Below are 12,888 nucleotides of genomic sequence, written 5' to 3'. Positions count from 1 at the left end.
GGGCTTTTTATCGACTTCCGGTCGGCTCGTGTGCACGTGCAGGCCGCGGGGCGCAGCCTCGGCGTGCTCCCTTTGTGGCCACGGCCAGTGGCGCTCACTCGAGGACGACGGCGACGCGGCGTAACAGGTTGTCGCGCTCCTTCCGCTCTCTCTCCCGCGTCGCGTGCGTCACCCGAGAGCACCGCCCGACCACTGGCCGGCCGGCTCCCCCCACCCCGCGGCCGCGCGCAGCCCCCCCCCACCACTCCCCGCCGAGCCGCTTGAATCTCCGCGCCACGCCGCGAGAGGGGACGGAAGGGGGGCGCTCCGAGATGCGGGCGCGCGCGCGCGCATGCGCAGTACTCGGTTTACTCCGCGATCACGAGGGACCCTCCTTTAACGCCCCGAGATAGCGGCACGTCGCCGTGGGATTATCGGGGACGGCAGAGGGGGGGGCAGGAGGGTTTCGCGTCTCAACGCACGCATCTCTCGGGCCTTTATCTCGCGCGATTTCTTTCTTTCTTTCTCTTTCTTTCTGTTTTTTTCCCTCTCGTTTCTTTTTTCTCTTCTTTTCGCCGCTGGACCGTATCTCTCTCACCCATGGGTCGCTCGTTATCGGGGATATCGGCAGAGCGACACCTCTGCCTCGGGGTGTTTTCCTCGCGTAACGGTATCGGGAAGGTGGCGCGAGGGTCGGGGGTCCAGGTCGGAAGATGGACCACAGGTGCCCTCCGGGCTCAGAGATAGTGGTTTATATTTGCCTGGGCCCGCGGTTTGTATGTATGGGTGGTTAACGGGAGAAATGTGTGGTAATGACCAGCTGGACTTAGATTTGATTCTAAGCTTGTGGGAAGGTTGTTGCTCGGAATTGATGGTAATTATGAGGAAATACGAGATGCGGTAATAATGAGATGTGATGACAAGCGTAGATGCAATGGGAAGACGAGGGGGCAGTTATGGACGATTACTTGAGATTTGTGGGGAGTTCTTAGAGAGGGATATAGGGACATGTCGTCGGCCGTTTATCGGCGCGCTTTATTACGAGACTTACAAGTTGGTCTACGCGTGGCCGAGAACATATATANATATAAGTTTGAAATTCAGCAAATTAATTGCTTGGGTCTTATGACTCGAGGACATTGTCCGAACAGAATAAAGTATGAACAATCAGCGGCTAAGATTTCGAGTAGATGATAAGGTTTATCCGAGACAATAGTTCTCGCGGAGAGATTATTCCTCGTTTCCCTCTGTCATTGACTTGATCTCAATCGTCAGAAAATGATAGTGACCAGTAAAATTGAGCATATATGTATACGCATCGGTGATAGTGACCAGGAAAACTAAGCGTGGCGTATATGGCGTAAGCATATATATATATATGCTTACATATATATATATATACGCTAATGATGCAAATGGGTTAAATTATTCTTCCGATATTCTTGCGAAAGCACCGTAAGAAGAAAGCAGGCGAGGTTATCCTTTCCCTCTGCTTTCGTTAGATAAGCCGCCGCCATGTTGTCCGAGCGACCGCCTTCACGGGAAGTGAGAAAGAGCTGGAAAGAGGGAGAAAACAGTTTCCTTCTTACTTTTATTCCAGTTGTTTTCATAGTCGGACTTAAGAACAGGTCCGTGGATTCCACGTTACCTTGATAAGCGCGGAATTTTTAGCACCGCGGACCAGTCCTCGTGGGAATCTCGTCCCTCCCCCAGGACCTTAGATTTTATTTTCCCGGATTTGGCCGAAGATGAGATCCCTATTTCGAGAGACGCGAGAGATCCCCCTCGCTCGTCGCCCCACTCCCACGGGGGAACGGGTTATCGCGCGAGGCGCGGGTCACCGTCGCGGCGCCAGGCATCTTGGCGAAAAAAATAAAATAAAATAAAATAAAAAATAAAACGAAAGGGAAAAAACGAAAAAAAGGAATATACGCATCCGCGGCGGCCTTCCGAATATCTGGCCGGCCGCCATCTTGGCCCCGACGGAGGTCGGCCGGTCGTCGGTAGGGAAAGAAACCGCGGCGGAAAGTTCCCTTTCCTTAGCCCCGGTCGAACGGTCTCTCGAGGTCACCCGAGGTCGAGTTTTCCTCGAGTCGGGGATTTTCTCTTCCGGGCCGGGACGGCGCACGCACTGTGGGGCACGCACCGGCCGACGGTGCGTTTACGCGATCCCCACGTAACGCATCTTAGCGGGTCGCGATAGCGCACGCGCGCCCGTAAACACGGAAGCGCGGGGAGTTTTGATTCCCGCGGGCGATTCGCGCCCCCGCGACCTTCCTCGTGCGTTTCTTTTTTAAACCCCCGAGCGCAATTAAATGGCCGGGAGAGTGCGGCGCGATGCGTCGGCCCGGCGCTCCGGGCGACCTTGGTCTGGTCGGCGAACCCGAGGCGCTGCGATCGGCGGCCCGGCCGCGCCATCTACCGGCCAGACGCGCAGACGGCTGGCCCGCGACTGCCGGGCAGTGGGGGTAGCCGCGCGGCTCGACTTTCTCCGGCCGAGTTCGGACGTCCTCGGGTACCCTCGGCTTGGCTCGGCCGGGCCGCGCTTATGCCCGCGCACGCATAACCGGGAGCTATTATGCCGCCTCGCGTAACGCGAGTTACGCGGCTCGATTTTCCTCTCCGTTTCTACGCGGTGGGGGGTGACTCCCTCGGAAAAATATCGAGGAAACCGGGCAACTGCTAAATCCTGCGTCAGAGCTCGTAATCGGCGCGGGTGATTCGCGGAATCGCAATCTGGTTAACGCGAGGGTTGAGGATAGAAACGGAGGGCCGAGTCCTACGTTGACGATGATCAAGAACTCGGCAGAACTTAACTGTCCATTTGTAACAACGGCATAGAAAATTATATTTAAACTTCTCGCCCGGAAATCCGAATGAATGAAAAATACTACCGAAATTTGCATGCCCCCAAAGGGGCATGCAAATAAATCGCAACTTTCAAGTTTACACCGGTAGAAACTCCGAGCATTAACGAGACTCCTGGCAATGAGATACCCTTTAAAAGAACCGCGTCGTAAAAATGAACCACATTACATTTTAACTTGAGCCGAGGTGACGTACAAGAACGCCAGAACGATGCGGTCACTTCGATGACTGTTATATCGTTCTACGCAACGAGTGAGGCCACTCTACGACCACGAAATTTGTCAAAATTTGTCAAAACACGTTCACTAAAAAAAAAATAAATAAAACAATCGCTACTACAAACTCTATAACGTCTTAAGACGAGTCGAAGCGCCAGGGACCGGCACAATTAATCGGAGGCGCCGCGCGCTCTGTCGGCGGCGCCGCGAACTCTCTGCCAAAAAAGAAATGCCGTTTTCGCCGGGTCGGTAAAAAAGGGCTCCCGCGGGGCGAGCCGGCAAGAAGGTGCGAAGCGAGCCTTGATATAATGGCGAGCGCGGAAAAACCCCGAGATAATGGGGAAATGGAACGGCGGAAAGGAGAAAGGTTTCTTTTTTTCTTTTTTCCGGGGAGAATTGACAGAGCGCGCGGAAGGTGGAAGGCAACAGGCGCGGCCGCGCGACGAGGACGGAGCGAGGGGCCGCGGGGAGGGTGGGAGGGAGAGGGAGAGAGGTCGACCCGGAAGCGAAGCCCGAGGCGGGGAACTACGTAAGAGGTTATTACGTACGTAGAGGCGCGCGTATCGTGGGCGCCCCCCGCTTGGCCGTGTGTATGTTGTATGGATATATTATAATGATTCTTAAATCCTGGTCCGCCCAAGGTCCTTCCTCGGTCCCGACTTCCTGGTTCCCCTCTCTATCCGCGTTTTCAGAAGGCGGCTTCCTCGACGGCCCCTCAAGGATCGCCTTTTCCTCCGCGATCGCGATAGAACCGGTTGCCGGCCGCGTGGAAAATCATTTTATGGATTGCGCGTAAACAGGATAATTTCATGGATTTCCGCGGCAACCTGTGGAGCGCGCGCTACTTTAACGGGGGTGTTGCGTTTTTCTTCTTTTTTCTCTTTTTCCTTGTTTTTTCTCTCTCTCCCCCGCCGGTTCGCCGGTCTTCGACAGTGACTCTCAAGCCTGGGATCCGTGGATCTTGCGAAGCTTAAGGTGATATGAAAGTGATATATATATATATATCACATATATAATATTATATATATAAATAAAATTTGATATATACATATAAAACAAAGTCAACATATTTATAAAACTTTTCTCCAAACTGGGTCCATGTAATTATCTGAAACTTTGACACGTAATTATGGAGGCGCTAAGGAAGAACGTGCTGCTCGTGAAATTTCATTTTTCGAAAAAAAATTTCCATTTATCTCGCCTAACCACTAGAAGATAATTTTTTATTCGAAAAATGAAATATCAGGGCAGCGCGTTCTTCCTTAGAGCCTTCGTAATCACGTGTTAACGTTTCAGATAATTCGGTGGATCTAGTTTGGAGGAAAATTGAATAAATATTTTGACTTTTTGGTACGTGCATATCACACTTTTGTATCACCTATCAGCTGTCAGCTGTCTATCAGCTGTTTATGGATTACAGATAAAAGACGTCTTTTAATGTCGATTATTTCTAGGCGCGAGATGATTAATTGTCTGAGCGAAGCAAGTCGGATCAGCTGATCGCCAAGAGTACCGCGACAGAAAATTCGCGGATTAAGCAACTTAATACGGGATAAAGTAGACATAATACACGTAACAGAGTCAAATTGCCCGCCAATGAGTCATATTAAATTCGTGCATTCGTCAGTTTAATTAATCCGTATCGTAATCATAGCTAATATCCAAAGAAGAGTGTATAGGATCAGTTGATCAGCGATTCTTCGTTAAATTAAATTCCCGGATCAGAATCCTTCATGCAGGATAAAAAAAAATAATTAACCATGATACTTAACTCCGAATTCAAGACGTCGATCCTGAAATTCCACTCATTAAAAAAATTCCGGAATTCATCTGCCCCTATACATCATGCAATAAGCAGAAAAGCGAGCGCTAACTCCCCATAAAAGTGTGATAAAAAATTCCCAGAAAAAAAGGAAGAAGAATTCAAAGAAACCGAATTAGCGGAGATCGATATATCGGTGCAAGTTCACCTGTTTGACATGACGATATATCAAGGATCTATTTACCGTAAAGCTCGCTCTGGGAGATCGAGGAAGACACCCGAGGGGACATCGTCGCTCATCCCAAAGTCCAGCGATATCGAATCATGGGCGACGTATTACAAGACCGATAAAAAAATAATAATAAAAAAAAACAATAGAATTGATAACGAAAATTCGCCGCGATAAGGCGACCAGAGAGGGCGAGTCGGCTACCGGCGATCACGGGGATACGCGAAGATGGCATCGATCGATACGGACGAACAACCGGATGTTATCGGTATCCGTCTCGGTCTCTCAGCGCGAAAAGCAGATTCGTGGCGCGTATCAGGGACTGATAACCGCAGGAGGGGAGGTGGGGGCACGGAGAGGTGACGGAACCGATCGCTCCGAGGAGAGCGCGAGAGAGGTTGCGCATAAGCCGGGTCGTTCCACGCTTGCCGATACATGCATTATGTAACGCCCCGGTCGATGAATAAGGCATAACGAACCTCTGACATTAAAAGAGAGGCGAGCTCTCGCGCCTTCCGCGCCCTCCTCGGCGAGGTCGTCCGGTTCCGGGCGGATTCCAGGAGTTCGCCGACTTCCGGCTCCCGGGGACCCCGGAAGCGATCGGGATTCGCGAGGTCTAGCTGAGGTGGTTTGCTTATTCTGACGGATTAAGGGAATTCGGAGAGAACGGAATAAGGAGATCGCGAGTGTTTTGAGAGGTTTCGCGAAATAGCTGAGACTTCCGGTTTTAAAGAATACCGGAAGCGGCCCGGATTCGCGAGGTCTAGATGAGGTGGTTTGCTTATTCTGACGGATTAAGGGAACTCCAAGGAGATCGCGAGTATTTTGAGAGGTTTCGCGAAATAGCTGAGACTTCCGGTTTTAAAGAATACCGGAAGCGATCGGGATTCGCGAGGTCTAGATGAACTGGTTCGCTTATTCTGACGGATTAAGGGAATTCGGAGAGAACGGAATAAGGAGATCGCGAGTGTTTTGAGAGGTTTCGCGAAATAGCTGAGACTTCCGGTTTTCAAGAATACCGGAAGCGGCCCGGATTCGCGAGGTCTAGCTGAGGTGGTTTGCTTACTATGGCGGATCTTGAGAATTGGAAGGAAATTATGAGTATTTTGAGAGATTTCGTGAAATAGCGGAGGCTTCCGGTTTCAAAGAATACCGGAAGTGATTGGGATTCGCGAGGTCTAGATGAGGTGGTTTGCTTACTATGGCGGATTCTGAGAATTGGAAGGAAATTATGAGTATTTTGAGAGATTTCGTGAAATAGCGGAGACTTCCGGTTTCAAAAAATTCCGGAAGCGGTTGGGATTCGCGAGATCCGGCTGAGGTGATTTGCTTATTCTGGCGGATAAAGGGGATTTCAAGATTACGGGTATCTTGAGAGGTATCGTGGAACAGCTGCGACTTCCGATTTCAAGAAATCCCGGAAGCAGTTGGGATTCGCGAGATCCAGCTGATTTAATTTGCTTACTATGACGGATCCTGAGAATTTGAAGGAAATCATGAGTATTTCGAGAGGTTTCGTGGAATAGCTGAGACTTCCGGTTTCAAGAAATCCCGGAAGTGGTTAGGATTTGTAAGACCCAACTGAGGTTATTTACTTATTCGAGCGGATCCTGGGAATTAAAATACGACGAGGGCCCAGACATCGAATTCGATGATTTAATTGGATAATTGGCTTGATTGGTTTGTGACGGATGAGGAATTTTTTGGTTGCGGAAATAATGCACGGAGTGAATTTGATATGAGTATTTTGAGAGGTGTCGTTAAGCAGCTGAGACTTCCGGTTTCAGAAAATCCAGGAAGCGATAGGACTTTACAAGGCCTAGATGAAGTGATTTGCTCATTGTCACGGATTCTGAGAATTCAAAGGAGATAACGAGGGCCACGAGTTCGACTTCATTGATTTAATCTTATCATTTGGCTTGGTCGATTTGATCCGGGAAGGGAATCCTTCGGTTGGAAAAATAATCTAAAGAGGAACGATTTTTAGATGGAAGGCTTGAGAGGGGTAGCGTCGAATGGCTAAGACTTCCGGTTCAAGAAAATCCCGGAAGCGATCGTGATTCGCATTACCCAGCTGACGTGCTTCGCTGATTTCAACGGATCTCGGAATCTCGGTATAGGAGATAACGAGGGCCGTGAGATCGAATTCGTCGATTTAATCAGATTAATTGTCTTGATTGGTTTGATCCGGGAGGGAAATCCTTCGCTTAGAAAAATAGAATTTTTAATTAAAGAGAGAATCTTTTTTATGGGGGAAAATTCCTTGGTGTTAAAGTATAGTACGGTATAAGAGATAACGAGGACCGTGAGATCGAATTCGTCGATTTAATCAAATTAATTGTCTTGATTGGTTTGATCCGGGAGGGAAATCCTTCGCTTAGGAAAATAGAATTTTTAATTAAAGAGAGAATTTTTTTATGGGGAGAAATTCCTTGGTGTTAAAGTAAAGACATTTTTGGCGTTAATACACGTCTTTTTGGCGCAAAAGAAGTCTTGGAAGTCAGGAAAATGCGAGATGTTCCTTTATCGTTAGGGTGGATCCTGGAAACTGATAGAGTCGACGACTAACGAGATTCGCGATAATCGATTTAATTAATTTAATCATGGAGATAAATCTTTTACGCACGGAGGTACCTCCATGAAAGAGAAATAAATATCGCGTACAAAAAAAAGTATCTTAGAGTAAGGGAATTTTAAGGAATACTTCCGAACAGCTGAGCCTTTCGAATTTAACGTGGAAAGGACTTCCCTGCTTTTAACCCTTTGAACACGGAGTCATTTCGACATATGGGCGAAATTCGTCTGACCGTGCAGGCAATATTGGACCAAACGTCGGGCGCCTTTAGGCGCTCTTAGTAACTAAAGGGTTATGGGTAACTAAAGGGATATGAAAGTGTGATATATACGTACGAAAAAATGAAAATACTTATAAAACTTTTCTCCAAACTGGGTACATCGAATGGTCTGAAACTTTAACACGTGATTATGGGAGCTCTAAGAAAGAATGCACTCATGAAGTTTCATTTTTCGAATGAAATTTTGCATTTATCTCGGACAAGAACCAAAAGAGATATTTTTCTTTCGAAAAATAAAATTTCACGGGCAGCGCGTTCTTCCTTGTCGCCTCCATAATCACGTGTTAAAGGTTTCAGATAATTCGGTGCACCCAGTTTGACGAAAAGTTTTATAAATATTTTGACTTTTTGGTACGTATATATTAGTTTCATATCACCTTAACACGTTCCATGCCACGTGTACCACTGATAATACGCGTTAACCTCGGGTGGTACACGGCGTGGCACGGAACGTGTCGAACGTGTGATCGAGCATTGATCCTCCATCTCCTAGGTGTATATGGCGCGATCGATGAAGAAAAAAAAAAAAAATAAAAAAAAAAGATGGACTAGAAGTCAATAAGCCATTACAAATGGCGAGATCAAGGATCAATTGAATTAATAGTCGCTCTTCGATTCGCAGTTGCGTCTCGTGTTTTCCGGGTGTTTTCCGCCGTGTGGAAAGTGAGATTTCACGAGCAGCGCGTTCTTTCTTAGATCCTCCATAATCACCTGTTAAAGGTTTCAGATAATTCGGTGCACCCAGTTTGGAGAAAAGTGTTATAAATATTTTGACTTTTGCGTACGTATATATTAGTTTCATATCACCTTAACACGTACCATGCCACGTGTACCGCCGATAATACGTGTTAACCTCGGGTGGTACACGGTGTGGCACGGAACGTGTCGAACGTGTGATCGAGCATTGATCCTCCACCTCCTAGGTGTATACGGCGCGATCGAGAAAAAAAATAAAAAATAAAAATAATAAAAAATGAAGACTAGAAGCCAATAAGTCACTACAAACGGCGAGATCGAGGATCGGTTGAATTAATAGCCGCGCTCGGAGTCGCAGTTGCGTCTCGTGTTTTCCGGGTGTTTTCCGCCGTGCGGAAGATTGGAAATTTCCTACAAAGTCAACGTCCCGGGGTCGGGTCGAGTTCCTGGAAGTCGGACACGGAAAGCCGAGGACATTTGAGCGGTCCAGCGAGCTCGCTCGATGACGCCGATCCGCGAGATGGAAAATGACGAAAGGGTCGGAAATGAGGGGCACCTCGGCACGAGAGGGCCCCTTCGGAGTCGCTTAGAAATGTCACCTTTTTGCACTTAAGCCCATTTAAGGCCCGTGCACGCGAGATAGAAGGAGAGGGAGGACGCGTAAAAAGTTAAGTGTCGGACGTGACGCGTAAGAATCGCCGGCTAATCGAGCTTGCACGACTCGGTTGCGTAACGCGCGGAACGCCGATCATGCGATTCCTTCCGCACGACGCTCGATCGTCCTGGATCCGAAGGATCCTTGGGCTCTCTTTTCAGACTGAACAGATTACGGCTTAAGGTGAAGTGAAACCCCCCTCAAATCTGTCGATTCGAATACATCACTTTTTTTTAAGGGTATTGAACCAAACTGTCTGAAACTTTGACACGTGACTCGTGATCGTCTAAGAATTGTCCTGATACATTTAAAATTTGGGTCCTCTTTTCAAACTGCACAGTTAATGGCTTAAGGTGAAGTGAAACCCCCCTCAAATCAGTCGATTCGAATGAAACACTTTTTTTAAAGGGTATTGGACCAAACTGTCTGAAACTTTGACACGTGACTCGCGATCATCTAAGAATTGTTCTGATACATTTAAAATTTGTGTTTTCTTTTCAAATTTCACAGGTAACGGCTTAAGGTCAAGTGAAACACCTCTTAAATCAGTCGATTCGAATAAAACACTTTTATTTAAAGGTATTGGACCAAATTGTCCGAAAGTTTGACACGTGACTCGCGATCGTCTAAGAATTGTCCTGACATATTCAAAATTTGGGTTCTCTTTTCAAATTGCACAGATAATGACTTAAGATGAAGTGAAACCCCCCTCAAATCAGTCGATTCGAATAAAACACTTTTTTTTAAAGGTATTGGACCAAACTATCCGAAACTTTGTCACGTGACTCGCAATCGTCTACGAATTGTCCTGACACATTCAAAATAAGGATTCTCTTTTCAAACTGCACAGATAATGGCTTAAGGTTAAGTCTTAAATCCGGTTAATTTTATTATTTAATTAAAGTTAAGTCGTAAGCCCTCTTAAATCAGTCGATTCGAATAAAACACTTTTTTTTTTAAGGGTATTGAACCAAACTGTCCGAAACTTTGTCACGTGATTCGTGATCTTCTAAGAATTGTCCCGACACATTTAAAATTTGGGTTCTCTTTTCGAACTGCACAGATAATGGCTTAAGGTGAAGTGAAACCCCTCTTAAATAAGTCGATTCGAATAAAACACTTTTATTTAAAGGTATTGGACCAAACTGTCCGAAACTTTGACACGTGACTCGTGATCTAAGAATTGTCCTAATACATTGAAAATTTGGGTTCTCTTTTCCAATTGCACAGATAATGGCTTAAGATGAAGTGAAACCCCCCTCAAATCAGTCGATTCGAATAAAACACTTTTTTTAAGGATATTGTACCAAACTATCCAAAACTTTAACACGTGATTCGCGATCATTTTAGAATTGTCCTGACACATTGAAAATTTGTGTTCTCATTTCAAACTTAAGGTGAAGTGAAACCCCCCTCAAATCAGTCGATTCTTCCAGGCTCTTGTTTTTCCCTCTTCCAAGCTCTTCGTTTCCAAAACCGGGAACGTCCCCAGAGATCTCTCTTGGACGCGAGCGGAAGTGCCCATCGCCAAGGCGGAATGGAAATGCCTTATGCAAATGTCGGCTCCCCGAGCGGATATTCTCTTCCTGCGGGCTCTCTCGTTCCTTATGCCTCCACATTCTATGCTAATTCGCGAGTCCGAGGCTCCTTCCTTCCACTTACCTTCCTGCGTGCGCGCCCCTCGGCACTTCGCGTTTTTCACCTCGACTGCGAGGATTTAGACCTTGAAGAAGGTGTTGTTAGGAGTTACCTCTTCTGAAATGAATTGAACTAGTTATTTGCCTAGCGATCCTCTCAAAGATTGATTACCTGAGGAAGAATAAGAGCAATGCGAAAATATTTATACAACTTTTCAGTGAATTATTTCGCGGTCCTATTTAGAACGTATTAACTAACGAGAAGTTCAAATGATTCGATGCACTCAGATTGTAGAAGTTTTATAAACATTTTGACGTTTTACATATATAGAATGATTCTTTCATATCGCTTTAGTCCTTTGGCTACTAAGAGCGCCTAAAGGCGCCCGACGTTTGGTCCAATATTGCCTGCACGGCCAGACGAATTTCGCCCATATGTCGAAATGGCTCCGTGTTTGAAGGATTAAGCATTACGCCCTCTAAAGTCTATTGATTTCGGTGAATTATTTGGAAGTCCTATTTAGAATGTACTACCTACTGATACGTAAGTCCACATGATTCGGTTAATTCAGTTTGGAGAAAAGTTTTATAAACATTTTGACGTTTTACGTATATAGAATGACTCTTTCATATCGCCTTAGCAGTTTGGATACTAAGAGCGCCTAAAGGCACCCGACGTTTGGTCCAATATCGCCTGCACGGTCAGCCGAATTTCGCCCTTATGTCGAAATAGCTCCGTGTTTAAAGGATTAAGCATCACGTTCTCTAAAGTCTATTGATTTCGGTGAATTATTTGGCGGTCCTATTTAGAGTACATTACCCAACGAAACCTAAGATCGAGAGGGACCCGGGGCTAATCGACTTCTCGTTTGATTTTTGCAGGTGCAGTCGCCACCCAGAGAGGGTCGGTCCCGAGGACGTGTTATGAAATTACTGCCGACGATCCAGCTGCCGCAGCTTCCGCCGGTGTCCGCCGCGGGCGGGATGACGGGGATGGACTCCCGGTTGCCCCCGGGGATCTCGCTGCCGTTCAGCCCGACGGACCTGCTCTGGAGATATGGTCCCACGATGAGCTTCTCACCGTCGGCGCATCCGCCGCCCAGTCCTCTCCTGGACTTCAAGACGCACCTGCCGACGAGTCTCGGTAATTATATCTCACCTGTTTGGATAAACCGACACAAACACGTTTCGTGCCCTTTCTGTATTTAAATGACTTTCTTTTAAAAAATATGTTACCATTTGAGTATTCAAAACGGCACTCCCCCCAAAAAGGGTATAGATGAATTTTACTTACATCGATCTTTTCATCATTACTTTACCGAAATGACATATAGAACCCTTCGGTTCGTATAATTCTCACGTAGACGTTTGTTTTTATATTGACAGCTGTGTCGAATTATATTAAATATTGTACCAAATGGCATATTCTACCTGTCGTTTTCGTACAATAATTATAAAGAAATCGAAGTAAAACTCCAGAAATCCTCGGAATTCATGTTTTATGGGGCCGTAATTGATTGCAGAGGGACCCCCTGCGCCATCTGTGATTTCCAGGTTAATTAAATTTTCACTCCGAGACCTCGTATTCCCATCATTTTGGTATAGAAGCGCATACAACACTTTTTTCCCCTTTATCCCGTTCAAATGCGAGTTTATCGATTACCAGAGTGTTCTAAATTGTTGTAAAATTGTTCTGACCCTTTCGATTCTCATATCAGAGCCTTCGATAATTGTATATTAATCGAAATATGAGAGCTCGACGCCATTTTGGTTTCTGGTCTGGACTGAGTTAAAAAATTTGGTTGAAAAATTCAAATTTTCAATGTGTCAGGACAATTCTTAGATGATGAGGAGTGACGTGTCAAAGTTTCGGACAGTTTGGTCTAATACCCTTAAAAAAAAGTATTGTATTCGAATCGACTGATTTGCAGGGTGTTTCACTTCACCTTAAAGCGCATACAACACTTTTTTTGCCTTTATCCCGTTCAA

The 12,888-nt window shown here is 46.3% G+C and overlaps 1 protein-coding gene across 2 annotated transcripts in view; it reads left to right on the top strand.

Annotated features, from left to right (window-relative positions):
• Positions 1–12,888, top strand: part of LOC105700729 (ets DNA-binding protein pokkuri) — a 29,600-nt gene that overhangs the window by 12,318 nt on the left and 4,394 nt on the right. The window contains exon 2 of one of the 2 annotated variants that reach the window (XM_023432006.1): positions 11,782–12,043. In XM_023432006.1, the coding sequence (XP_023287774.1) occupies positions 11,824–12,043 (220 nt within the window). In that variant the 5' untranslated portion in view covers positions 11,782–11,823. Of the gene's footprint in view, positions 1–11,781; positions 12,044–12,888 lie in introns of those variants that run through there. The other variant, XM_023432007.1, reaches the window with a different exon arrangement.

The sequence above is a fragment of the Orussus abietinus genome, unplaced genomic scaffold (assembly GCF_000612105.2).
Source record: "Orussus abietinus isolate OABI.00-Male unplaced genomic scaffold, Oabi_2.0 scaffold207, whole genome shotgun sequence".
In the NCBI taxonomy this organism is placed as follows: Eukaryota; Metazoa; Arthropoda; class Insecta; order Hymenoptera; family Orussidae; genus Orussus; species Orussus abietinus.
The sequence above is the reverse complement of the archived record's forward strand: the minus strand, read 5'-3'. Positions and strand labels throughout refer to the sequence as shown.